We start from the raw sequence: 26,040 nt of genomic DNA on the forward strand, positions 1-26,040 counted from the left end.
ATACTGTAAGCTTATGTTTGTGTTGTTAAGAGCAAGTCAGGCACAGGGGCACCAGTTTAATAATCCCGCCTAGGGCACCATAAATCCTAAGGATGGCCCTGGCTGTAGCCCTCACAGTGGGTCTCCTCCATATGTCGCACTGACGTCTTGAGATCAGCTGGGGAGGCCCATGGGGAACCGGGCACCCCTACTGATCGTCAGACTCCCAGAGCCTCCACTCAGAAGAGGGGGCAGGGATCTGGCTTTGACAGGGGAATGGATGTGGGAGATGGACTCCGTACCGGGGCAGTGGGTTGTGGGGGAGCTCCCTGCATTAACTCCATTTTCCCCATGACCTGAGACAAAACATTAATCAGGATGCTGAGGGGTTGGCGATCATATTTTCCCATATCCTCTCCTAAATTCACCAACTCCTTCCAAATCATGTTCCTAAGTGTCTCCTTGGTTCAACGCTGCCCAGGGTTGTGGGAGGTAGGGAAATTAAGATTGGGAGGGTGCCTGGCAGAGTGAGGACCATTATTTGTAAATGTGATAGCCTGCACGGGCTCTGAGGTAGTCTTTTTGCTGACTTGTCTTTTTAAGACACCAGTTTCTCGCAGCAAATCTCCTGCCTGTTTGATTTTTGCCACTAGTTTACTCCAGGTTAGGTGTTCTAAATCCACAGTCCCCATGGTCAATTTTGTCTGAGAATTTAGTCCTGCATAAGTGCTGTGTACTAATTCATGTCCCTGATACTGGAAAGTGATAATCCCATTCTCTTCCGTCTGGGGTAATGAATCGGAGAGAGCATCTGCATCACAAGGAGAGGCGCATAACTGAGCCAGTTGGGTTAAGTCCATGCCAGCAGCAGAGGGGTACATTTGCCAAACACGGGCCAACCATGCAACGGCTGTGTCACGGTTCAGTGGCCCCAGTCTCTCAGCAATAGCCTTGGCTTGACTAGGAGACCACCTTACTACATCCGTGACCAGCTCTGTTGTGGGAAGATCAGCTCCTGCAACTATGCGCTTAACCTCCCTTGTGGAAACAGGGGCAACAGTATGCCTGTGTGGCCAATCGGGGTTAAATGGGTTTTGGGGGACAGCATCGGGGGTATCTTTGTTTTCCCAGGGGGCTCTAAATCACAATCTTCTCTCAACCTTACAGCTGCTACCACCCCCTTATGGGCACTAAGTCGGGCACACAATTTACTAATTTTTGCCTCACACTGCTGATGGTCTGCTGCTGCCTTTGCTGCCCTGTTCTCTTCTGCCAAGAAGCCAGTTGCTGCTCTTGCTTCTTCTAACAGAACTTTTGTGTGTGTTAACTCTTTCCTCTACTGTTCTGCATTCTGCTGGCCTTGTCCCTCTCCTCCTGTATATCTCTAAGTACAGTCACCGTTCTGAGCTTTTCTGCTATCAACTCACACCCGTCTGTCTCACATTTATTCAAACGTTGTTGTAACTGCTTTTTCTCCAGCTCTAATTCCTGCCCTCTCTTTACCATTTCAACCATGTCCAGACATGCATCAAATAATGCCCATGCAGCAGCTGCGTCCTTTGCACTACCACGTGGCTTAAAGGTTGTGCAATATTGTTCCAAGCTCAGACTAGCTTCAGTCAGGGGATTCTCACCCTTAAAACACCCCCTTTCCCAGGGGCATTTCCCCTTCTTCATTACCCATCTCTCTAACCTGTCAGTTTTCTCCTGTCTCAAGTGAGCAGCAGAAAGGTCTTTTTCAGCCATCTTTATTTCCTTATTTCACTAATGATCCCCACCAACAGCTCTTTCTAACACCTTTACTTTGAAGGCACTACTCTTAAGTCCTTATTTCACAGTTCTACAGGTATTCTAAGCACAATTCTTAACAGAAGGTTACCAAATAGTCTATGAGAGAGAGACCTTGCTAAAGGAGCTTGGTCTGAAAAAGGAACAGAAAGCTTACTCAGGTCTGTGCCTCAGTTTCCCCACTCCACAGCAACTACTCAACAATTACCACGTGATTAGAGTCACGTGCCTCTCACCAATTTGTTACCAGATGTGCCCATTACTTTGGGGTATGCTCATTTATTCGGGTTACTCCTCTGGGGAAGGGGGTTCTGTAATCCTGTCGATGTACTGCTTGTGTCACTTGTGTGTTCATATGGAGCTCTACTTCTCCCTTCTGCAAGTCCCCTCCCAATGGAGCTATCCTGCAGGACCTAGGGTTGGGTTACACCCGCCCCAGAACCAGATGAACACACCCACACGTACATTAACAGAGCAAGTCTGAGCGGACCGGGTCAATCAGCACTGTCAAGCTGACCCCTTATATGTCTCTGGACTCACTGGGCTGGAGGAAGCAGCACTTTCAAGCTGTCTCTCCTTATATGCCCCTGGGCTCCATGGACTGGGTCAAGCAGCACTTTCAAGCTGTTACCCTTATGCATCCCAGATTCAGCACGTCCCTATCCCCACTCCCGCAACACAATTGTACTGGCAGTAACCTACTTGATGAGCAAACCCCATAGGATTTTGGGCGCTGCAGGGATCTTTAGCTTAGGTAAAAGAAGCGTTGCTGTAGAGTGAATGGGGGAAGCTAAAACCACAAATGAGTAAAGTTCAGCAAGAGAGAGAGAAGCAACCAACTGAACCATAGAAGTTATTTATTGAATAATAGTTATAACTACACAAGGAGGACTAAACCAACCTAACATACATGATTAAAGGCTAATACCTAAGGTAGAAAGGAAAACAGAGAGAGAAAAAGAGGGGGGGATCTCACCCACTCCATGAGGCTTGAACTGGTCAGGGTTCCCCGATGATGGTGGTAGCTGGTTCCCTGGTTCCCCAGGAACACAGAGGTGTCTGATATCATGTTAAAGTTCTTCATTTGCATTCCACTAGGCTTCTTCCTCATTTGATGGGTTATTTAGTTACAGGGTATACACAATGGAAATATTCACTACTACATTATAACAGGATATAGATAAGTGAAAACAATGCAAGTAACATCCAATTAGTTGCCAGGAAGTTTAAACAACAAATACACTCAGATATATTTAACAATCACTTTGATCTACCCTAAACAAAAGAAAGGAAAATACAGCTACTATATGGTGGGTGAACAACTGGTTGGATAACCGTTCCAGGAGAGTAGTTATCAATGGTCATGCTGGAAGGGCATAACGAGTGGGGTCCTGCAGGGATCAGTTCTGTGTCCAGTTCTTTTCAATGGCTTCATCAATTATTTAGATAATAGCATAGAGAGTACACTTATAACGTTTGCAGATGATACCAAGCTGGGAGAGGTCACAAGAGCTTTGGAGAATAGGATGAAAATTCCAAATGATCTGGACAAACTGGAGAAATGGTCTGAGGTAAATAGATTCATAGATTCTAGGGCTGGAAGGGACCTCGAGAGGTCACCGAGTCCAGTCCCCTGCCCTCATGGCAGGATCAAAGACTGTCTAGACCATCCCTGATAGACATTTATCTAACCTACTCTTAAATATCTCCAGAGATGGAGATTCCACAACCACCCTAGGCAATTTATTCCAGTGTTTAACCACCCTGACAGTTAGGAACGTTTTCCTAATGTCCAACCTAAACCTCCCTTGCTGAAATGTAAGTCCATTGCTTCTTGTTCTATCCTTAGAGGTTAAGGAGAATTATTTTTCTCCGTCCTCCTTAGCAACATTTTAGGTACTTGAAAACTATTATCTGTCAGGGTGGTTAGACACTGGAATAAATTGCCTACGGAGGTTGTGGAATCTCCTTCACTGGAGATTTTTGAGAGCAGTTTAGACAACTATCATCTGGTTCCACTGAGAACAGTCTAGATCCATCCTCTTTGGAACCCCTTTTCAGGTAGTTGAAAGCAGCTACCAAATCCCCCCTCTTTCTTCTCTTCTGTAGACTAAACAATCCCAGTTCCCTCAGGCTCTCCTCATAATTTTTCCACATCCTTCTTGTAGTGTGGGGCCCAAACCTGAACACAGTACTCCAGATGAGGTCTCACCGATGTCCAATAGAGGGGAACGATCACGTCCCTCGATCTGCTGGCAATGCCCCTACTTATACAGTCCAAAATGCCATTAGCTTTCTTGGCAACAATGGCACACTGTTGACTTATATCCAGCTTCTCATCCACTGTAACCCCTAGGTTCTTTTCTCCAGAACTGCTGCCTAGCCATTCGGTCCCTAGTCTGTAACAGTGAATGGGATTCTTTCATCCTAAGTGAAGGACTCTCCACTTGAACTTCATCAGATTTATTTTGGCCCAATCCTCTAATTTGTCTACATCCCTCTGTATCCTATCCTTACCCTCCAGCGTATCTACCAGTTCTCCCAGTTTAGTGTCATCTGCAAACTTGCTGAGGGTGCAGTTCACGTCATCCTCCAGATCATTAATGAAGATATTGAACAAAACCGTCCCCAGGACCGACCCTTGGGGCACTCCACTTGATATCGGCTGCCAACATGACATGGAGCCATTGATCACTACGCGTTGAGCACGACGATCTAGCCAGCTTTCTATCCACTTTATCGTCCATTCACCCAGCCCATACTTCTTTAACTTGCTGGCAAACATACTGTAGGAGATCATATCAAAAGCTTTGCTAAAGTCAAGGACTAACACATCCACTGCTTTCCCCTCATCCACAGAGCCAGTTATCTTGTCATAGAAGGCAATTAGGTTACTCAGAAATAACGTGCCCTCTTCTTCCGAGTCTTTAAAAATACACATTTACATTTCAAACTCTAGCTTATCTAAGGTGGACACATTTTTAAAATCTCTCTCTAAAAGTTGAATCTGAGTCAATTACATAGAAGTTGCTTAACCCTTTCATGCCATGTTTCACAGAAGTTTAGATCCTGTGTGGATTCTTCCATGTTTAATGAGGTCAGACCTCCGTATGTAATCTTTCCCACAGTCCAAGCACTTGTGGGGTCTCACTCCTGTGTGGATTGCCTGATGTTGAACAAGGTTTGATCTCACTGTGAAACATTTCCCACAGTCCAAGCATTTGTGGGGTTTCTCTCCTGTGTGTAATGCCTGATGTTTAATAAGGTCTGACCTTCGTATGTAATCTTTCCCACAGTCCAAGCACTTGTGGGGTCTCGCTCCTGTGTGGATTGCCTGATGTTGAACAAGGTTTGACCTCACTGTGAAACATTTCCCACAGTCCAAGCATTTGTGGGGTCTATCTCCTGTGTGGATTACCTGATGTTGAACAAGGTGTGACCTTTTTATGAAACTTTTCCCACAGTCCAAGCACTTGTTCGGTCTCTCTCCTGTATGGATTGCCTGATGATAAACTAGGTGTGTCCTCTGTATGAAACTTTTCCCACAGTCCAAGCACTTGTGAGGTCTTTCTCCTGTGTGTAATGCCTGATGTTTAACAAGGTGTGACCTTCTTATGAAATTTTTCCCACAGTCCAAGCACTTGTGGGGTCTCTCTCCTGTGTGTAATGCCTCATGACGAACTAGGTTTGACCTCTGTATGAAACTTTTCCCACAGTCCAAGCACTTGTGGGGTCTTTCTCCTGTGTGTAATGCCTGATGTTTAACAAGATGTGACCTTCTTATGAAATTTTTCCCACAGTCCAAGCACTTGTGAGGTCTCTCTCCTCTGTGGATTGCCTCATGACGAACTAGGTTTGACCTCTGTATGAAACTTTTCCCACAGTCCAAACACTTGTGGGGTCTTTCTCCTGTGTGTAATGCCTGATGTTTAACAAGGTATGACCACTGTGTGAAACTTTTCCCACAGTCCAAGCACTTGTGGGGTCTCTCTCCTTTGTGGATTGCCTCATGACGAACTAGGTGTGACCTCTGTATGAAACTTTTCCCACAGTCCAAGCACCTGTGGGGTCTCGCTCCTGTGTGTAATGCCTGATGTTCAACAAGGGTTGACTTTCTTATGAAACTTTTCCCACAATCCAAGCACTTGTGGGGTCTGTCTCCTGTGTGGATTGCCTCATGATGAACTAGGTGTGACCTCTGTATGAAACTTTTCCCACAGTCCAAGCAGCTGTGGGGTCTTGCTCCTGTGTGTAATGCCTGATGTTCAACAAGGGTTGACTTTCTTATGAAACTTTTCCCACAGTCCAAGCACTTATGGGGTCTCTCCCCTGTGTGGTTTAACTGATATCTAATTATTTGTGTCTTCGAAGTGAAAGATTTCCCACACTTGAGGGATTGAGCGGTTTTCTCTCCAGTATGACTTGTCCCATGATTATTAAGATCTGAGAGCTTATTGAAGCTTTCCCCGTGGTCCAAGCATTGAAGGGGTTTCTCTCCAGTATGGATTGTCTGACGTGTCACAAACTGTGATCTCAAAATGAATCCTTTCCCACACTGAAGGTAGTGCCATGGTGTCTCTTGCTTGGGATTTGTCGGCGGCGCTCTGGGATCCTCCTCTCCTCCCCCACCGTTAATAGATTCATCCACTTCCTTCCCTGGGTGGTTTCCCAGAAGCCTCTCTGACCTGTGCCAACTTCCCCAGGCTTCTGCCTGCTCCAAGCACTGGGAAAAATTTCCTTCAGCTCTTCCTACAAAGATCCCCTGCGGTTCCACTTCCCCGGGAACTTCGTCATGATGATTCCCATCCTCATTCTCACTCCCTCGTTCAGCACCTGCTGGGAGAGACACAATCCAAACAGGAGTCATTGTGCTGGGGAGAAAGAGGAACAGTACAACGGGAAAACCCAACCCAAAGACCGAGCAATTGGACTCCACCTCCACATCCCACCCAAACACTCACAGGGAAGGAAAGCTGGGAAGCAAACTCCTGCAGATAAGAGGCTGGGTGGAATGGCGTGAGCTATATCTGATGACTTTTTCCTTCATTTCCTAGATGGTTTCTGTGTCAGTCCTCACCTGTGCGGGTGCATCTCAGAAGCCTTCTTTCCTTGCAGGCCTGGAGATCAGGCACCCATGGCTCATCCCCTCGTTCTAACCGGGCGATCAGCTCAGGTTTGGGAATGGGAAATCCTGTGCAGAGGGTGAAATCAGATCAGATCAGGGTGGAGTATTTGTCAGAAAGGACATTCCGTGATTGGAACCAGTCCCTGTGCTCTGCTGGAGGAACGTGGAATCCAGGAGGACGGGAACATGGTCACTGAGCCCCCTCGCACAGAGGAAGTTGTCCCTTACTAGGCGTTCCCAGGATCTGTGCGCTCTGGGGGCCTTGCTGACTCACACACAGCTCTGCACTTAAACCCCTGCCTCTTTCTAAACCTGCAGAGCCCAGAGCCCTCCTCATGGCTGGAGCTATTCCCAAGGAGGGAGGTGAACAGGGATTGTGTGTGCAGCCGAGAAACAACACAGACAGGACAATGCAGGATTTATGTCCCTTTGAAAGCTGGAGGGGTGGGCATGGTTTAGCTTGTCCATTGGGTTTTGACACCCATGTGCCACTGGAGAGGGCACGGAGATGCAAGTCTCTCTCACACGGCAGCTGTGCATTATGGAACCCATTCGCCTCTGATCTAACTCACCAGGGAAGAACCTGACCAGATTCAGACACGCAGACCCCACGGCTTCTAGTATCTGAGGGGACGGGAATCCCTTACCAAGCGAGGTCACCATCTCATAGTTCTCCTGCATGACGTCCCTGTAGAGGGCTCTCTGAGCGGGGTCCAGCAGAGCCCCCTGCCCCTGGGTGAAATACACAGCCACCTCCTCGAAGGTCACCGGCATCTGGAACACCAAAAGCCCCCACTCATTACCTGCTGATCCAGCCACAATCCCACTAGTCACGAGGGAGGAAGGATAAAGAAATAGAAGCTCTGGGAGGGCCAGAGTAGCAGAATCCCACCCCAACCCTGCTCAGAGCAGCCAGGAGACTTCAGGGGTGGGAAGAAGGTGAGAGCTCCTTGTCCTCCCCAGGACACGGAGCAGGGCAGGGTCTTCTCGTTTCCCACATGCCTATCAGACACAGGCTGATACGGAAAGCAGAGCTCTGAGCCAGAGACAGGAATCCCAACACTTCCCTTCATATTTCACAGCAGCCTCAGGCTAACGGGGTCTCACTCCAGCACTGGGAGCCTTGAAAATGTTCCCAGCCCTGTGCAAGGGGGTTGTATCCTGTTTGAGAAATGGGGGAATGTCCCATCTCCCCTCCCCCGTCACCAATGGGCCCACTCAGAAAATCAGCAGGTTTATCACATCCTGTCTCCTCCCTACCCCCGCCCAGGAGCTCCCTGAAAATCCCCTACCTGAGCTGGCTCCATCACAGACATTTCCCTTCCCTGTGTCCTGGAAGACGGGCCCATCTGGAGAGAAACGTGGACGTGATTCCTCAGCCTGTCGGGGCGAGAGGGGCGATGGGGGAGGTTACAAAAGGGGCTGGAATCCATGTCACACCCTGCTTCCTCCCCCCGCTCTCCCCCCCAGCGACTCTTCAGACCCTCCCAGTAACAGTATCTCTGATCCAAAAGCTAAGAAAAAAGCAGAACTAAAGGGGCCACTTTGGGGGATTTCCCCACACTGCCGTGTAAACCCCTCTCCCTTAGGAGCAGCAGGAGCCCTCTAAAGAATGAGCTGCCCTGGACTCCTGCAGCAGCCCCCAAGGACAGGCAGGCAGAGGCTGATCCCATTGGCCCATCCACACTCCCTGCCTGCCCAAAGCAGCAGTGACTCCGGTGTGGCTGAGATGTGAATCCTGCCCAGAAATCACACCAGGGCCCTGGGCGGCCCCAAAACTCATGAGACACAGACCCCACCAGCACGGGTGTGTCTGACAATAATAACACGCTGGGAGCAGGGTGTGGGGGGGCTGGGTTTTTGCCTGTGTCCCCCGCAAGTCTCTCCACACCCCCCTTCCCTCGCAGTGCACCCCACTCACATTATCCCCCATTCCAGCCTCGCTCCCCTCAGCCCCACAACCCCCCCGATCCCTCCGCATCGCCCCATCTTCCCTTCAGTGCACCCCGGCCCCCATCCCAGCCTGCCCCCCGCATCCCCAGCACCCGCCTCCTTCCCCCACCCCGCTCCCCCCACCTGCCCTGACCCCCTGCCCCTCTTTATCCTCCTCCCCCTGCAGCCCGGGGGTGACGGGGGGGGGCGGGTCTCTCTCACCTTTCCTCCGAGCGGGGCCCCCTGGGGCAGGGGCCGGGCCGGGAAGGGGCCTGGCCGGGCTGGGGGCTCTGCCCTGGGAGAGGCTCCTGGGGAGCAGCGGGAAGGGCCCTGCTGGAGATTCCCCTCTCCCGGCTGCAGCCCGGGCTCCGGGCTCCCAGCACCAGCCGCCGGGGCTCGGGGATCTCGCCAGGAGCCTGGAGCCAGAGTCCCCGCAGCGGCTGCGAGTCACTTCCTGCTGCCGGGCCTGAGCCCAGCGATCGCTGCCCCAGAGCCGCCTCCCAGCTGCTCCTGGGTCCTAGCGATCAACCCATCGCGCTGCAGCATCTCTGTGTCTGGCTCCTGTTACACCCATCGGCTTGCACTCCGGAAAATGACACCAAGGCAAACTTTGGCTGCAGTGGCTCCCCACTAACCCCTGCTCCTTCTGCACCTGTCCCCTCCTGTACCGTGCCCCCTTCATCACAACCCCTGCTTTGTGCATGCCCCCTTCACCCCAAGCCCTTCCCTTTCCTGTACCGATAACCCCTGCACTTTTCCCCCTCTACCCCAATGCCTGTACCCCTCCCCCATGCACCGTGCGTGCCCCCTCACCCCAGTCCCTGCATTCCCCTCCTGCACCCCAACCCTTGCACTGTGAGTCTCCCTCACGCCAACCCCACATCCGCCTCCTGCACCCACGTGGGGAAACTGACCTGGATGTCTAAGGCAGCTGGCATTGCTGCTGGCTGCCTGGCTGGACGGCTGCTTCTCCACCCTGTGCACCCCTAGGGGGCTGTGGGGCGGGGGAGTCAGGAGCCCCGTCAGGTGTCTCTGCATCCAGGTCACTTTCCCCAGAGGGCAGAAGAGCAACAGCTGCTGTTGCCTCATAGACAGCCCAGGTGGGAAGTAACCTGGGTGCAGGGAGCCCTGGTGTTATGTTTTTTGGGGGGGGGGGGGGGAGTGTGTGTGTGGCTGAGTGAGTGTGGGAGCGCACTGTCTCTTTAAGAAACCATTCAGCGTTAGGAACCTGAAGGCCTGTTCAGACACAAGCAGCTGCCAGCAGCTCCAGACCCACAGAGGCTGCAGCACCCACAGATTCCCCCTGTGCCGTCACCCCAGCTCATTGGAGACCGGTACCCAGGTGGGGAGTGATCCCCTGACTTCAAACGCACAGCAGACAGGAGGAGCTCCCAGTCCAGAATGGCCAGGGGCTCCAGGGAGGGGGGGAGCAGAAAAGGGGAGGCTGAATATGATGATGCTATTTGTTCGCATGTATCATTTCTCTATCTGAAGATATGAATATTAGCCACACACCTGTATTTCAAATGTTGGCCTCTGTGGTAAGACCGGTGAGGTATTTAGCCAGCACATTGTGAAAGGACTATTCAAGTTGAATGGTCCATCAAGGTACAGGTAGTCACAAGAAAGACACGCAGCTGCATCTAATGGACTTTCCTGTGAACGTTCAAACTAGAGTGTGGAGAATAGCTTCTGCTGTGATTAAGCAAAATAATGCACGGACATGTGACTCCATACTCCATCTTCACCTGTCACATTCCACAGAAAGGACAATGGGATTCCCTCCACATGGCAGAAGCTATAAAAGGCCATGGAATGTTTGGAATCACCTCCATCTGGCCCCTTTCCTGCTCTGGCCTCTTTCCTGCTCAAACCTCTGGACTATGCACTTATACGAAGGGGAGCATTCGAACCGGGGAATGGAGGACCTTCCAAAGATTTGGAAGCAACCAGAAACTTGATTTAAGACAGTGGTTTATTCCATCACTGCTACAAACCTGAACCAAGAACTTTGCAATTATTGTATGTATTTGATTCCTTTAACCAATTTTAACTTTCTTTCTTTCTTTCCAGGGCCATCCCTAGGGGGATATGGGGCCTGGGACAACCCTCCCCTCATCTCCATCTCAGGCTGCCCCCACCCCGCCTCTTCCCAACTCTGCTCTCCCCGTCCCACACCATCCTCCAAACACCCTCCCCCAAGCAATGTGTCTGGGAGCTGGGGGGCAGATGGGGGGGAATGGGCTGGGGCCGGTTTCTTCCTTTTCCCACCACTGCCAGTGGCGGGAAAAAACAGTTTGATGAAGGATGATCTAGGCCAGGAAGACAGGCACAAAGGGGGTCACAAGATGGAGTTTACAAAATGGTGGTTCAGACTCCATTTTGAATTGCTGCTCTGTCCTTACAAATTACATATTGAGTTTAACATACACATATTTGAATAAGCTATAAGAGTATAACAAATCACACCCAACACCAGTGAGTGCGGGAGTGGGCCCGACCTCTGCTGCCAGCACAAGGTCCCCTGCTAATCCCCCAACCTGCCCTGGGCCTCTTTCTTTCTTTCTGTAAATAAACCTTTAGATTGTATATACTAAAGGATTGGCAGCGGTGTGATTTTGGGGTAAGATCTGAGTGTGTGGCGGGTCCTTTGGGATCAGAAGAACCTGTTATTTGAGGAGACGGGTTTTAAAGAACCACTCAGCTTTCAATCCAGTGTTTTGGGGGGTGATACAAAGACTGGAATGCCTCAGGAAGCTGCTTTTATGACTTCTTGTTAGCCAGTGTGGTGAGATAGAAGTTTACTGTTGTGGCTGGTTTGGTATATCGTTTGGGAGAAAAACCACCAGCATTTTGGGGTGTATTTACTCTGTTTCTCAGCAGTGTGACCTGAATTTGGTATTCTCAGTTGTGACCCACAATGGCTCGGTTACAGGTGGGCAGCTTTTCTCAGCATTACGGGTGCATCATGCGTACAAACTTCTGCTACCAGGGCTCAGTCTCACTAGCAGCCTCCCTGCAGGAGGAACCCGGGCACGGCCCGACAGCTGATCAGCCCGTGAGACTTGAAAAACTTCTCTCCGTGTTGGAGTGATTAAAGCTTTGCTTTGCGCTGCCTCTCGAGTCACAGGCCACCTGCCCTGGTGCAAAACGTGGCGTTGTCTCGACTGGCTAAGGCAGACTTGTAAGAGACAGGGCAAAAGGAGAGAGACAAGTAAGGTGAGGAAGGAGAATGAGGCCTGAGGGGAAGGGTGACAGCAGAACCCCACTCTCCTCTCGCAAGCGGTGTTTAGGATTTAGCCAAAGCCAGTGCAATTGAGGATGTTGGCTGGTTCCCCCTCTCCGATTAGCCCTGTTCTCAGGCTGAAAGATGAGCGCGATGATGAAAGACCAGTGGGGCCATGCTGGGTCCCAGGAGACGGTGGGCGAGACGTACCCCAGGGTACAGTGCGGACTGTTGAACTGCTGAATTCTCCATCCCAGGACATGTTTTACACTGCTTCCCTGGGTGAACAACAAACCCCTCCATGCTCTGCTCACCCCCAGCCAACCACCGGACTCAAGTCACTCCCAGCTATGCAGCACTGTGTGCGACTAGCCAGCCAGTGATGAATTAAAGTACATAGCAACCCCAGCCAGTTCTCTACTCCCAGCCTCGCGCCCCAGCTGTGCGTCTTCTACTGTCCAGTCCGTACACTGTGGGGTACAAGCTCACTAGTGCCTCATCCCAGCAAAGGATGGTGATTAGGAAACAGCCTGGTTATCGCAAGTGAAATCCCCCGAACGCTTCAATGAAAACACACCGGTTGGGATAAAAACAAGTCTATTAACTAGAGCCAGGTAGGTTTTAAGGGATCACAAGTGAGAAAGGGATAAAACGTCTGAATTGGTTACAACAAAAATAAAAGGTAAACACGCATTTTAAATCCCCAATTTTACCAAGCTAAGGAAGATTGGAAGGAAACAGCTTTTCTCACCCCACCCGATGTTGCAGGCAATTCACAGTTCTTAGTACCCAGGCTGGATTTCCTGGTCCGCCCTCCCCAGTCCAAGGCCCCTGTTGCCTTTCAAGCCATCTTCTTGCCTTCTGTAAAGATGGGAATGGAGAGGTAAAAATGGAGGCAATTCTCCCTTGTGCTTTTATACCACTCTCCTCTTTGATGTTCACCCCCAAGCCGGGGGCAGGCGACAACCAGTCTGTGGTCTAAGTGAGCGTCCAGCCGTCCTTCCGGTGAATTGTAAATCTCTTGTTCCCAGCTCCACAGCTGGTGAATGGCCGGCTAAGCAATTAATGGCCACTTAGCACCTGGCTCTGAGGAGCTAGTCTGTGGGCATTTTCCAGATTTCCAGCATGGTTCAGTAACAAACCCATGGCAAAATCTCATAATTCCATACACAATGTTGATGCACACGATTTAACAGGACAATAACACGCAGGAGACCATCACTTTTCATGGGACACCTCACAGGGCTTGTATTTGTACAAAATGTATCATCATTTTGTAACAGTGGTGACCATAATAGCGTAGACCAGTGGGTCTCAAATTTCTTTCATCAGGTCCCCCTTAATTGTGTCTGTTGTCATTTAAGCCCCCTACCCGAATCCCACAAGTAGATATACAGCCTCCTGGCTCTGACCCAGCCCCTCTCAGTGGTGCTGTCTGAATGCAGAGGTGGCTGGGAGAAGGGGTCAGACGGGGAGAGTGAGGAGAGGCAGCACCTCTCTACCCCGGTGCTCTCCCTCGCCTCTTATCCCATGATCCCCAAACACTTAATAGCCCTGTGACACAGCAGGGAGTGGGGAGTATTCAGCTGGGAATGTTGCAGGGGAGTTTTACTGGGAATGTGTATGGGATAGGAGACTTTCCTTGAGGGAAGATACCTGAGAATGTAACATGAGAGCCCAGGAGGGGGTTTGGGGCCAGGTGACACCTGCCCAGGAAACTGGACAAGTCTGGGGGAGGAGCTGGGGGGAGGGTGGGTGAGACGGCTGGAGGGGGTTTGAGTTTTGGAGCTGGCTGGGGAAATGGGGGAAACCCCAGGACTGGGGCCTAAGCTCCCTACCCCCCAGAAGGACTTGGCTGAGGTGTCCTCGTTGTATCTACAAGCTCTGTTTTGGACTGTGTTCCTGTCGTCCAATAAACCTTCTGTTTTACTGGCTGACTGAGTGTCACGGTGAATCGCAGGAAGTGGGGGATGCAGCGCCCTGAATCCCCCACAGTCTGTGACAAGCCCCAGCACGCAGCTCCGCTATTCCTAGGGTCTCTCACACCTTTGTGGATTCTCTGATGTTTAATGAGGTGCGGTAGCTGAAGGAAACTTTCCCCACAGGCAAGGCATTTATGAAGTTGTGACCAGGGTCCCGGGCTCACGGGACACACAGAGATCGCTCAGTTAGGGCAAACTGCAAAGAATGGGCTGACAATCCTCAAAACTAGTGGCTATTTCAATACTTAGATTCACCAAGCCACCAACAAAACACCTATCCCCTTTTATCCCCTCTGCCCCTCATTATTCCTGGGGTTTGCTCTACAATACCTTATTGGCTACACAGAGGCCAAAGAACAGCTCCCTTAAAGCAACTGGGCCTTGGGCTCACTCCCAGACCGCCCAGTTAAACATGATGGGGATTACTGAAAATCTTCTTCATCATATAAAACGTTCTATCAATCCCGAAGGATCAGAAAAATCACCCAGCAAGTTAATGATTTCTTTAGTTCTGACCGAAATACACGCTTACAGCCAGTTCTTATGAACTAAACTAAGATTTCTTACAACCAGAAAAGAGAGAGCGTGTGGGTTAAAAGATCATGCAGAGATGAATAGAGTCCTTAGGTCGGTTTCACTGTAGAGATGAAGCATTAAAATTGCAAAGCCTCTGTTTCAGAATCACTTCACCAGGTGAACAATAGGCTTTTCAAGTAATCTTCTATTTCCTAAACATCACTAGTAATTATTTAAATGGATCAAAAATTAGGTAAATATCCATAAAGCAGTTAATAGACATTATTACTCCCAAGTTTTATCTATATGTTAATATTTCCTTTCCATCTCAGATTGAACAAAATACAACCCTAGACAGGAACCCTTTGGTTACACTGTTAACCTCTAACAAGATGTAAGTAACCACAGACTATTACAATTACTAGCTTCTTCCAGTTCTTTAACCATAAAAGTTTACATTTCAAAGCTCTAGCTTATCTAATGTGGAATGGCTCTAATTTCCACTTACACACATTTCTGACCTGTGTCTAAAGGTTGAATCTGGGTCAATTAGCCTGCAAGTTGCTTAACCGTTTCTGGCCATGTGTCACAGAAGTTTAGATCCTATGTGGATTCTCCCATGTTTAGTGAGGTGTGATCTCTGTGTGTAACTTTTCCCACAGTCCAAGCACTTATGGGGTCTCTCTCCAGTGTGGATTCTCTGATGTCCTATAAGATCTGATCTCCTTCTGAAACATTTTTCACATTCCAAACACTTATGAGGTTTCTCTCCTGTGTGGATCCTCTGATGTTCTCTAAGATATGACCTCCGTATAAAACCTTTCCCACAGTCCAAACACTTATGGGGTCTCTCTCCAGTGTGGATTCTCTGATGTCCTATAAGATGTGATCTCCTTGTGAAACATTTTTCACATTCCAAACACTTATGAGGTTTCTCTCCTGTGTGGATCCTCTGATGTGCTCTAAGATCTGACCTCTGTATAAAACCTTTCCCACAGTCCAAACACTTATGGGGTCTCTCCCCTGTGTGGATTGCCTGATGTTTAACAAGGGATGACCTCCGTACAAAACGTTTTCCACAGACTAAGCACTTATGGGGGCTTTCTCCTGTGTGGATTTTCTGATGTAAAACAAGGAATGATGGGATTCTGAAACTTTCCCCACAGTCTGAACACTTATGGGGTCTGTCTCCCATGTGGATTCCCTGATGTTTAAAAAGATCTGACCTCTGTATGAAACTTTTCCCACAGTCCATGCATTTGTGAGGTCTCTCTCCTGTATGGATTCTCCGATGTTTATCAAGGTCCGATCTCCGAATGAAACTTTTCCCACAGACTAAGCACTTATGGGGGCTTTCTCCTGTGTGGATTCTCTGATGTAAAACAAGGTCTGATATGATTCTGAAACTTTTCCCACACTCCATACACTTGTGAGGTCTTTCTCCTGTGTGGATTCTCTGATGTTTATCAAGGTCTGATCTCTGTATGAAACTTTTCCCACAGTCCATGCATTTGTGAGGTCTCTCTCCTGTATGGAATCTCTGATGATTAACAAGGTCTGACCTCCATATGAAACTTTTTCCACAGATGAAGCACTTATGGGGTCTCTCTCCTGTGTGGATTGCCTGATGTTTAACAAGGGATGACCTCCATATGAAACTTTTTCCACAGATGAAGCACTTATGGGGTCTCTCTCCTGTGTGGATTCCCTGATGTTTAACAAGGGAATACCTCTGTATGAAACCTTTCCCACAGTCCAAGCATTGATAAGGTCTCTCTCCTGTGTGGATTTTATCATGTAAAACAAGGGATGAGGTGCTAATGAAACTTTTCCCACAGTCCATGCATTTGTGAGGTCTCTCTCCTGTATGGAATCTCTGATGTTTAACGAGGTCTGACCTCCATATGAAACTTTTTCCACAGACTAAACACTTATGGGGTCTCTCTCCTGTGTGGATTGCCCGATGTTTAACAAGGGATGACCTGTGTATGAAACTTTTTCCACAGACTAAACACTTATGGGGTCTCTCTTTTGTGTGGATTCTCTGATGAGTAATTAGTTCTGACTTCCAAATGAAACATTTCCCACACTGAAGGCATCGAGAGGGTTTCTCTTCTGTGTGGCGTCTCCCATGGTTATTAAGGTCCAAGGGATTATTGAAGCTTTCCCCATGGTCCGAGCATTGAAGGGGTTTCTCTCCTGTATGGATTGTCTGATGTGTTACAAGCTGTGAGCGCAGAATGAATCTTTTCCCACACTGCAGGCAGTCCCTGGGTGTCTCTTCCTTGGGGTTTGTCTGCTGCGCTCTGGGATCCTTGTCTCCTCTCCCCGAGTTAGTAGATTCATAGACTTTCTTCCCTGGGTGGTTTCCCAGCAGCCTCTCTGACCTCTGCCAATTTTCCCAGGCTTCTCCCTGTTCCAAGCACTGGGAAAAATTCCATGCAGCACTTCCCGTAAAGGTCTCCCGTGGTTGCACTTTACCAGGAACTTCTGCATCATGATTCTCCTCTTCATTCTCACTCACTCTCTCAGCACCTGCTGGGAGAGAGACAATCCAGACAGGAGTCATTGTGCTGGAGAGAAAGAGGAATAGCACCAAGGGCAAACCCAACTGAGGAATTGGATTCTGCCTCTTCTTCTCACCCAAACACTCACAGGGAAGGAAACCTGGAAAGGAAACTCCTGCAGCTAACAGGGTGGGTGGAATGGTGTGAGCGATATCTGCTGACTACAGTCTTTCCTTGCGTGAGAGGAGGAAGAACTAAGGGCATTACTCACACCATATTTTTGGGATTCTGAACTTTTTCCTTCATTCCCCAGATGGTTTCTGTGTCAGCCCTCACCTGTGCGGTCGCCTCTCGGGATCTCCCTTTCTTCGCAGGCCTGGAGATCAGGCACCCACGGCTCTTCCCCTCGTTCCAGCTGGGCGATCAGTTCAGGTTTGGGAATGGGAAATCCTGCGCAGGGGTGAAATCAGACCAGATCAGGGTGTTACGGGATGCTCCATATGCTTTCTGAAAATATGCTTATCCATATGAATATGACATAACTGGAACATGCTTTATGCAAAAGGTCCCATGTAAGGGATCATTGGAAAAGTTGTAATCTACTGAATATGGTTTTCCTATTTGTATGTATGTATCATTCTTATATTTACAGTTAGGAATATGAAGTACAAATCTAAGGTCCCGTTGTAATTATGGTAAGTGAGGGTCCTTAATGATACTTGATTGCTGCATTTATCCAAAACAATGGGCTGAGAATGGTTTTGTTTACCTGTACGTCCTCCTGTGTAGGTGAGGATCAGCCCATGAAAAATGGAGACTGGGATCTTACAGAAGCATGGGACCATGTCACCTGATACTGGAATCCATTTTAAACCGTGGACTTTTCCATAAGGAACTGGGAGGGGGTCAAGCTGGAACAAAGGACTCCCGCCTTTTGCCAAATCTATATAAGGGGGCTGCCAGTCGTGGTGAGGAGACCCCTGCTTATCACCCAAGATGTCTCCTGGAACTAAGGGATACTGAACAGGGGAAAGGATTGGGCGCAGATTAGATATGTCTAGTCTGTGAAAGAAGGTTACTGAAACTTTTGCGAGGGCGAGAAACTATTATTTGTAACCAGTTTCTAGTGTATTGAACTTAGCCTTGCATGTTTGTTTTATTTTGCTGAGTGACTTTCTTTGTTCTGTCTAACAGATGTGTTGGAGCATAAGCTTTCGTGGGTGAATACCCAGTTCGTCAGACGCTGACAAAGTGGGTATTCACCCACGAAAGCTTATGCTCCAACACATCTGTTAGTCTTAAAGGTGCCACAGGACTCTCTGTTGCTTTTTACAGATCCAGACTAACACGGCTACCCCCCTGATATTTGTTCTGTCTGTTATTACTTAAAACCACTACTTTTTATACTTAATAAAATCTCTTTTGCTCATTAATAAACCCAGTGCAAGTAGTTGTTACGGGGGGGGGGGGGGGGGGGGAAACAGTTTGTGCATATCTCTCTTTTCAGTGATAAAGAGGGCGAACACTTAGGAAGTTACCCTGTATAACCTTTATACAGAGTATGACGGATTTATCTGGGGTTTAGATCCTATTGGGGCTGGGTATCTGAGTGCTGGAGATGGGTATCTTGCTGTGCTGTTTTCAGTTAAGATTTGCAACTTGGGGGTGTGGCCCGGACCCTGAATATGTGCTGCAGCAGGTTAGCGTGTCTGGTTCAACAAGAGAGGGTACTGGGGGCCCAAGCTGGTAGGGAGAACAGGCTCGGTGGTCATTTCAGCACATCAGGTTACAGTCCCAAGAGTTCTGTGACTGAACTCTTCGCAGAGGGCGCATGGAGCATTGGGGGAGTGTCTGTCACAAAGGGCATTGTGTGAACGGAACCTGCCCCCGTGCTGTGCTGGTGGGAATATGGAACCTAAGAGGATAGGAACATGGTCACTGAGCCGCCTTGGGGGGGGGGGGGGGGGGGGCAGGCGTCTGGGGCGGTGACGGGAATTTTTACACCCTCACTAGGAGTTCCCAGGATCTGTGTGTGATGTTGTGCAGTCTATAAGGTTTTATAAAAATATGATAATGAGTGAATATAATGTAACTGGGATATGCTTCATGCAGAAGGTCTCTTGTAAGGTATCATTACAAAATGTATAATCTACTGAGTGTGATCATCCTATTTGTATAAATGTACCACTCCTGTATCTGGGACTAGAAATATGAAATATTACTCTGAGGGCCAATTGTAATTATGCAAAGTGTGGGCCATTAATGGTCGTTTGGAATCTTAATGGTTCCCATCAACTAGGACAATTGACTGGGACTCTGTTTGCAGGCAGGCCTTCCTGTGAGTCAGGCTGGGAGAATGATGGCTTGGGGTCTTACAGTGACATGTGATCCTGTCACCTGAACTGGAATCCATCTTTAACCTGGTGCTTTTTCAGTAAGGGGGGGGAGTGGTGGGTGGAAAACCCAGAGAGAGACAAAGGATTCCCACCTTATGTAAAAGATACATAAAGGGGTGGAACAGAACAAAGTGGGAGAGACATCATGAAGAATCCCCTAGCTACCACCTGAGCTGGAACAAGAGCTGTACTAGGGGAAAGAATTGTGCCCAGGCCTGGAAGGTGTCCAGTCTGAGGAAAAAACTTACTGAAGCATCTCTGAGGGTGAGATTATCTGCATTCAGTTTGATTAGACATCGATTTGCGCATTTTATTTTATTTTGCTTGGTGACTTACGTTGTTCTGTCTGTTACTACTTGGAACCACTTAAATCCTATTTCTGTATTTAATATAATCACTTTTTACTTATTAATTAACTCAGAGTATGTATTAATACCTGGGGGAGAAAACAAGTGTGCATATCTCTCTATCAGTGTTATAGAGGGCAAACAATTTATGAGTTTACCCTGCGTAAGCTTTATACAGGGTAAAACGGATTTATTTGGGTTTAGACCCCATTGGGAGTCGGCATCTGAGTGCTAAAGACAAACACACTTCAGTGAGCTGTTTTCAGGTAAACCTGCAGGTTTGGAGCAAGTAATTCAGACCTGGGTCTTTGTTGGAGCAGATGGTGCTGAAGTCCTGAGCTGGCAGGGAAAACAGGAGCAGAGGTAGTCTTGGCACATCAGGTAGCAGCTCCCAGGAGGTTTCTGTGATCGAACCCGTCACACTGTGCTCTCTGGGGGACTTGTTGACGCACACCCAGCTCTGGCACTAAACCTCTGCCTATTTCTAAACCTGCCGAGCCCAGAGCCCTTCCCATGGCTGGGGCTATAAGAAGGGAGGTGAACAGGGAATTTAATCTATTTCCCCATGTTAAGTATCCTCACACCTTTTTGTCAATTGTCTGAAATGGGCCATCTTGATTATCACTACAAAAGCTCATCTTAATTAATTAGTCTCTTAGAGTTGGTATGGCAACTTCCACCTTTTCATGTTCTTTCTATGTATATATATCTTCTTAATGTATGTTCCATTCTATGCATCTGATGAAGTGGGCTGTAGCCCACGAAAGCTTATACTCAAATAAGTTTGTTAGTCTCTAAGGTGCCACAAGTACTCTTGTTCTTTTTGCGGATACAGACTAACACGGCTGCTACTATGAAATGTGTCTGACTGGGAATCAATACAGACAGGACAAGGAATGAATTCTGTCCCTTTGAAACCTGGAGGGGTGGGGATGGGCTAGCAGGTCCATTAGGTTTTGACACCTGTAACCCATTGGAGAGGGCACGGAGATCCAGGTCTCTCTCACGGCAGCTGTGCATTATGCAAAACATTCCCCTCTGATCTAACTGACCAGGGAAGAACCTGACCAGAGTCCAACACGCTGACCCTCGGCTTCTAATAATCAAGGGGACGGGAATCCCTTACCCAGCGAGGTCACCGTCTCGTAATTCTCCTGCATGACGTCCCTGTAGAGGGCTCTCTGAGCGGGGTCCAGCAGAGTCCCCTGCCCCTGGGTGAAATACACAGCCACCTCCTCAAAGGTCACCGGCATCTGAAACAACAAGAGTCCCCCACTCAGCACCTGCTGCCCCAGCCACAATCCCGCTATTCGCAGGGAAAGGAAAAGAACTCGAAGCTCTGGGAGGGCCAGAGTAACAAACTCAGACCCCTACTGTTCAGAGCAGCCAGGAGGCTTCAGGGGGTGGGGAGAAGGTGAGAGCTCCTTGTCCGTCCCCCCAGCACACAGAGCATGGCAGGGTCTTCTCATTTACCACAGTCCTACCAGCCATAGGCTGATATGAGAAGCAGAGCTCTGAGCCAGGGACAGGGACAGGAATCCCAACAGCTTCCCTTTGTATTTCACAGCAGCCTCAGGCCCTCTGGCCAGTGGGTTCAGACTCCAGTCCTGTGCAGGGGGGTTATGTCCTGCTTTTGAATTGGGGAATGTCCCTCTCCCCCACTGCCACCAATGGTCCTACTCAGAAAATCAGCAGGTTTATCACACCCTGTCTCCTCCCTGCTTCTCCCTCCCGCCGTCCAGCAGCTCCCTAAAAATCCCCTACCTGAGCTGGCTCCATCACAGCCATTTCCCTTCTCCGTCTCCTGGAAGACGGGCCCATCTGGAGCGAAAAGTGGATGTGATTCCTCAGCCTGTTGGGGTAAGAGAGGCGATGGGGGAAGTTACAGAAGAGGTTGGAGTCCATGTCACACCCCGCTTCCCCGCAGCCTCTTCAAAGCCTCCCAGTAACAGCATCTCTGAGCCAAATACTAAAAAAAGAGCAGAATCACTTTGGGGGATTGCCCCCCATTGCAGTGTAAACCCCTCTCCCTTAGCAACAGCTGGAGCCCTCTGGTGGCAACACCTGAAGAATGAGCTGCCCTGGACTCCCGGGGCAAACCCCAGGGGCAGGCAGACAGAGGCTGATCCCATTGGCCCATCCGCACTCTCCCATGGCCAGAGCCAACAGTGACTCTGGGCTGACACCGGGGTGGCTGAGATCTGAATCCTGCATGGAAATCAGATAAAGACCCAAAGCAACCCCTTAATACTCAGGGGGATGGTCATATCGGTGTGTCTGTGACTGCGATGCTCACAAAGGTGTGAGGCAGAGTCTGGCAGGTGTAACAAAACTATATTAAGCTCACTTCACTCATGTGATGAGTTTTCAGACCAGCCCATGAAATCAGTCAGCTCTGCCCTTAAATTACAACATTACAATAGAAACAGGAACTGTTACAGTGTCACCGGGAGATGTGATTGCTGAAGCTACTCGCAACTATTCATATTTCCCATGATGATTTGCTATTACAAATGTAAATTCCATGGCAGAGTGACATCCCTCCGCACAACGCTAATGAAGTTGAAGATGAAGAGCTCAGAGTAATAAAAATAATGTTTTTATAAGGAACTAATGGACAGGAGTGAAACTGCCCAGACTGGATTCCAAGAGGAGTGAAACTCAGGGGAACAGGGACAGTGGCTGGGACACACGGATGAAGCGCTGGGCGGCTTTACGCAGACACAGGAACTGAGACCTGGATTCTTTAAACACTCGAAGCAGGTGTGACAGTGAGATCTTGGGGGGGGGGGGGGGGTCTTTAGCAGCTCAGTAGCATCTTATACCGGGGAAGAGCGGCTCCGTCCAGACACTGCGATGCACTGGGTCTTTAAGGACACGGCCCTGGAAAATGGGAGCTGAGATCCTGGGAAGGGGGGAGGAAAAAGCCTCTCCCCCCACCTCCATTTATTTGTTTATTTATTTATTGCATCCACTGCAGCTAACTCCCACATCTGGGGGAACTTTTATCCCCGCTACCCCTCATTATTCCTGGGGTTACCTCTCCGCCCTGCCTGGCAGGGTCTGTACCCGGCTCTCACCCCCCCTCTGCTCCCCACGTGTCTCTGTCCCGGGCTCCCCCCGCCCCGCACACACCGGGAGCTGGCGGCAGCTTTCCCGGGCCCAGGGCGGGAATCGCAGCCAGCTCCGCTGGGAGCAGCCTGGGGCCAAACCTCCCCCTGCAGCCCGGGGGTGACGGGGGGGGGCGGGTCTCTCTCACCTTCCCTCCGAGCGGGGCCCCCTGGGGCAGGGGCCGGGCCGGGAAGGGGCCTGGCCGGGCTGGGGGCTCTGCCCTGGGAGAGGCTCCTGGGGAGCAGCGGGAAGGGCCCTGCTGGAGATTCCCCTCTCCCGGCTGCAGCCCGGGCTCCGGGCTCCCAGCACCAGCCGCCGGGGCTCGGGGATCTCGCCAGGATCCTGGAGCCAGAGTCCCCGCAGCGGCTGCGAGTCACTTCCTGCTGCCGGGCCTGAGCCCAGCGATCGCTCCCCCCAGAGCCGCCTCCCAGCTGCTCCTGGGTCCTAGCGATCAACCCATCGCGCTGCTCACCGGAAAATCACACTCAGGCAAACTTGCATTTGGTGCCCTCCATTGGCTCCCCACTAACTCTGCCCCCTCCTGTACCCCCAACCCCGGGTGAAGGGCAATGTACCGTGCCCCCTTCACCCCAACCCCTGCTCCTCCTGCACCTGCCCCCTCCTTTACCCCTAAACCCTTTACCATGCCGTCTTCACCCCAACCCCTGCTCTGTGCGTTCCCCCTTCACCCCAACACCTGCACTCCCCTCCTGTGCCCCTAACTCCTGCACTGTGCCACCTTCACCACAACCCCTGCACTGTGCTTGTACCCTTCACCCCAAGCCCTTCGCTCTCCTGAACCGCTAACCCCTGCAGTTTTCCCCCTCCACCCCAACGCCTGTACCCCTCCTGCACCCCTAACCCCTGCTCTGTGCGTGCCCCCTCACCCCAGTCCCTGCATTCCCCTCCTGCACCCCTAACCCCTGCTCTGTGCGTGCCCCCTCACCCCAGTCCCTGCATTCCCCTCCTGCACCCCTAACCCCCGCCCTGTGAGTCTCCCCTCCCCCTCCGCGCACCCCCCTCCTGCACCCACGTGGGGAAACTGACCTGGATGCCTAAGGCAGCTGGCATTGCTGCTGGCTGCCTGGCTGGACGGCTGCTTCTCCACCCTGTGCACCCCTAGGGGGCTGTGGGGCGGGGGAGTCAGGAGCCCCGTCAGGTGTCCCTGCATCCAGGTCACTTTCCCCAGAGGGCAGAAGAGCAACAGCTGCTGTTGCCTCATAGACAGCCCAGGTGGGAAGTAACCTGGGTGCAGGGAGCCCTGGTGTTATGTTTTTTGGGGGGGGGGAGTGTGGGTGTGCCTGAGTGAGTGTGGGAGCGCACTGTCTCTTTAAGAAACCATTCAGCGTTAGGAACCTGAAGGCCTGTTCGGACACAAGCAGCTGCCAGCAGCTCCAGACCCACAGAGGCTGCAGCACCCACAGATTCCCCCTGTACCATCACCCCGATCCCCTGACTTCAAACGCACAGCAGACAGGAGGAGCTCCCAGTCCAGAGTGCCCAGGAGCTCCAGGGAGGAAGTGGGGGCGGGAGCGGGGCGGGGCACCCCTGCTCCAGATGAATCACCTGGCTTAGCTCCTCCTCCAACAGCCCCCTGCAGCTGGGGTCTCCCCCCCATCTCCAGACACTGCTGCTCGCCTGCCTGCCCCCTACTTCAGCAGGACAGGTGGGAATCAGTCAAACCCAGTGCAGGGTGTCCTTTTTGGTGGTCCGCCTGCCTGTAGTGTCCACCCCAAAGGCAGCCCTGAACCCTGGCCCTGATCCTACCCCTTGGAGCTCCACCTCCCTTGGGTTTGGGCGGTGTGATGGTATCTGACTACAGTATGTCCATATACATCACTATTGCAACCACTGTGATATATTTGCCACAAATCTTGTACTACGTGTGGCATGTGAGATGAACACAGAAAGGTTACCATTTACTCAATACGATGATGCTATTTGTTCGCATGTATCATTTCTCTATCTGAAGATATAAATATTAGCCATGCACCTGTATTTCAAATGTTGGCCCCTGTGGTTCAAACCTCTGGACTATGCACTTATGCGAAGGGGAGCGTTCGAACCGGGAAACGGAGGACCTTCCAAAGATTTGGAAGCAACCAGAGACTTGACTTAAGCCAGTGGTTTATTCCATCACTGGTACAAACCTGAACCAAGAACTTTGCAATTATTGTATGTATTTGATTCCTTTAACCAATTTTAACTCTCACTTTTTTCTTTTTCTTTCTTTCTCTTTCCAGGCCGTCCCTAGGGAGATATGGGGCCTGGGATAACCCTCCCCTCACCTCCATCCCAGGCCTCGCCCCTACCTCACCTCTTCCCACCCCTGCTCCGCTCCCTCCCACCCCTTCCCCCAGACCTCCTCCCAAAAATGATGTGTCTGAGAGCAGGGGGAGCAGAGCGGGCTGGGACTGGTTCGTTCCATTTCCCACCACCACCAGTGTTACCTCACAGGGGAACCAGGAGAACTCTATACGTATAGTAGCGTAGGTATCAAGAGATAAGACAAGCCCTTTTTACTCAGAAGAGGAGACCCGCCCTTGTCTGCATAGGCACTGACTCCATGGGTGCTTTGTGACTAGAGCACCCATGGAAAAAAATTGGTGGGTGCTAAGCACCCACCAGCAGCTCCCCGTGGCCCCGCCCCCCCTGCTCCAACTCGCCTCTCCTTCCTCCCAGCTCTTGTGCCGCAACACAGCTGATTCAGAGAGCAGGGAGGGAGGAGGGAGAATGCCATGTGCTGGGGAAGAGGCGGGGCCGGGCGGGGGTTTGAGGAAGGGATCCAATAGGGGCAGGGAGGGGGCGGAGTTAGGTCGGGGACGGGGTTGGAATGGGGGCGGGGCCAAAGGTGCAGATGAGGTGGAGTTGGGGCGGGGAAAGGGGTGAAGGGGCGCGAGCACCCACCGGCGCTGGAGAAAGTTGGCGCCACTGCTCAGCCGTATCTGTCACCGGCGGACTGGTACAGACAGATCTCCCTCCCTCTTCCCTATGTGTAGTGTGAGAAATAAAGCCTGATTATAAGTAAAGTTAGAAAAGAACAGGTAAGTGTATTGAGGGAATAAGTACAATGAGGGGAAGGGGATCAGCATGAAATCAACGGTAGCTATGGAAATTAACACAAAACAGTG

The 26,040-nt window shown here is 50.4% G+C and overlaps 2 protein-coding genes across 2 annotated transcripts; both read right to left on the reverse strand.

The window, feature by feature from the left end:
• Nucleotides 1–2,607: 2,607 nt before the first annotated feature.
• On the reverse strand, nucleotides 2,608–7,666 carry LOC128848111 (zinc finger protein 665-like). Its single transcript, XM_054047893.1, has 3 exons — nucleotides 7,540–7,666; nucleotides 6,845–6,958; nucleotides 2,608–6,603 (listed from the first exon to the last, which is right to left on the reverse strand). Exons 1-3 carry the CDS (start codon nucleotides 7,664–7,666, stop codon nucleotides 4,820–4,822), a joined length of 2,025 nt encoding a protein of 674 aa, XP_053903868.1. The 3' UTR covers nucleotides 2,608–4,819.
• Nucleotides 7,667–12,636: 4,970 nt separating this feature from the next.
• LOC128848110 (zinc finger protein 260-like) lies at nucleotides 12,637–23,286 on the reverse strand. The gene is made up of 5 exons (XM_054047892.1): nucleotides 23,058–23,286; nucleotides 21,563–21,650; nucleotides 20,925–21,051; nucleotides 17,392–17,505; nucleotides 12,637–17,083 (listed from the first exon to the last, which is right to left on the reverse strand). The coding sequence occupies exons 2-5, from the start codon at nucleotides 21,617–21,619 to the stop codon at nucleotides 15,135–15,137; spliced, it is 2,247 nt and encodes a 748-aa protein (XP_053903867.1). The 5' UTR covers nucleotides 21,620–21,650; nucleotides 23,058–23,286; the 3' UTR covers nucleotides 12,637–15,134.
• Between the last annotated feature and the right edge of the window lie 2,754 nt (nucleotides 23,287–26,040).

Source organism: Malaclemys terrapin, chromosome 13 (assembly GCF_027887155.1).
Source record: "Malaclemys terrapin pileata isolate rMalTer1 chromosome 13, rMalTer1.hap1, whole genome shotgun sequence".
NCBI classification, from domain to species: Eukaryota; Metazoa; Chordata; order Testudines; family Emydidae; genus Malaclemys; species Malaclemys terrapin.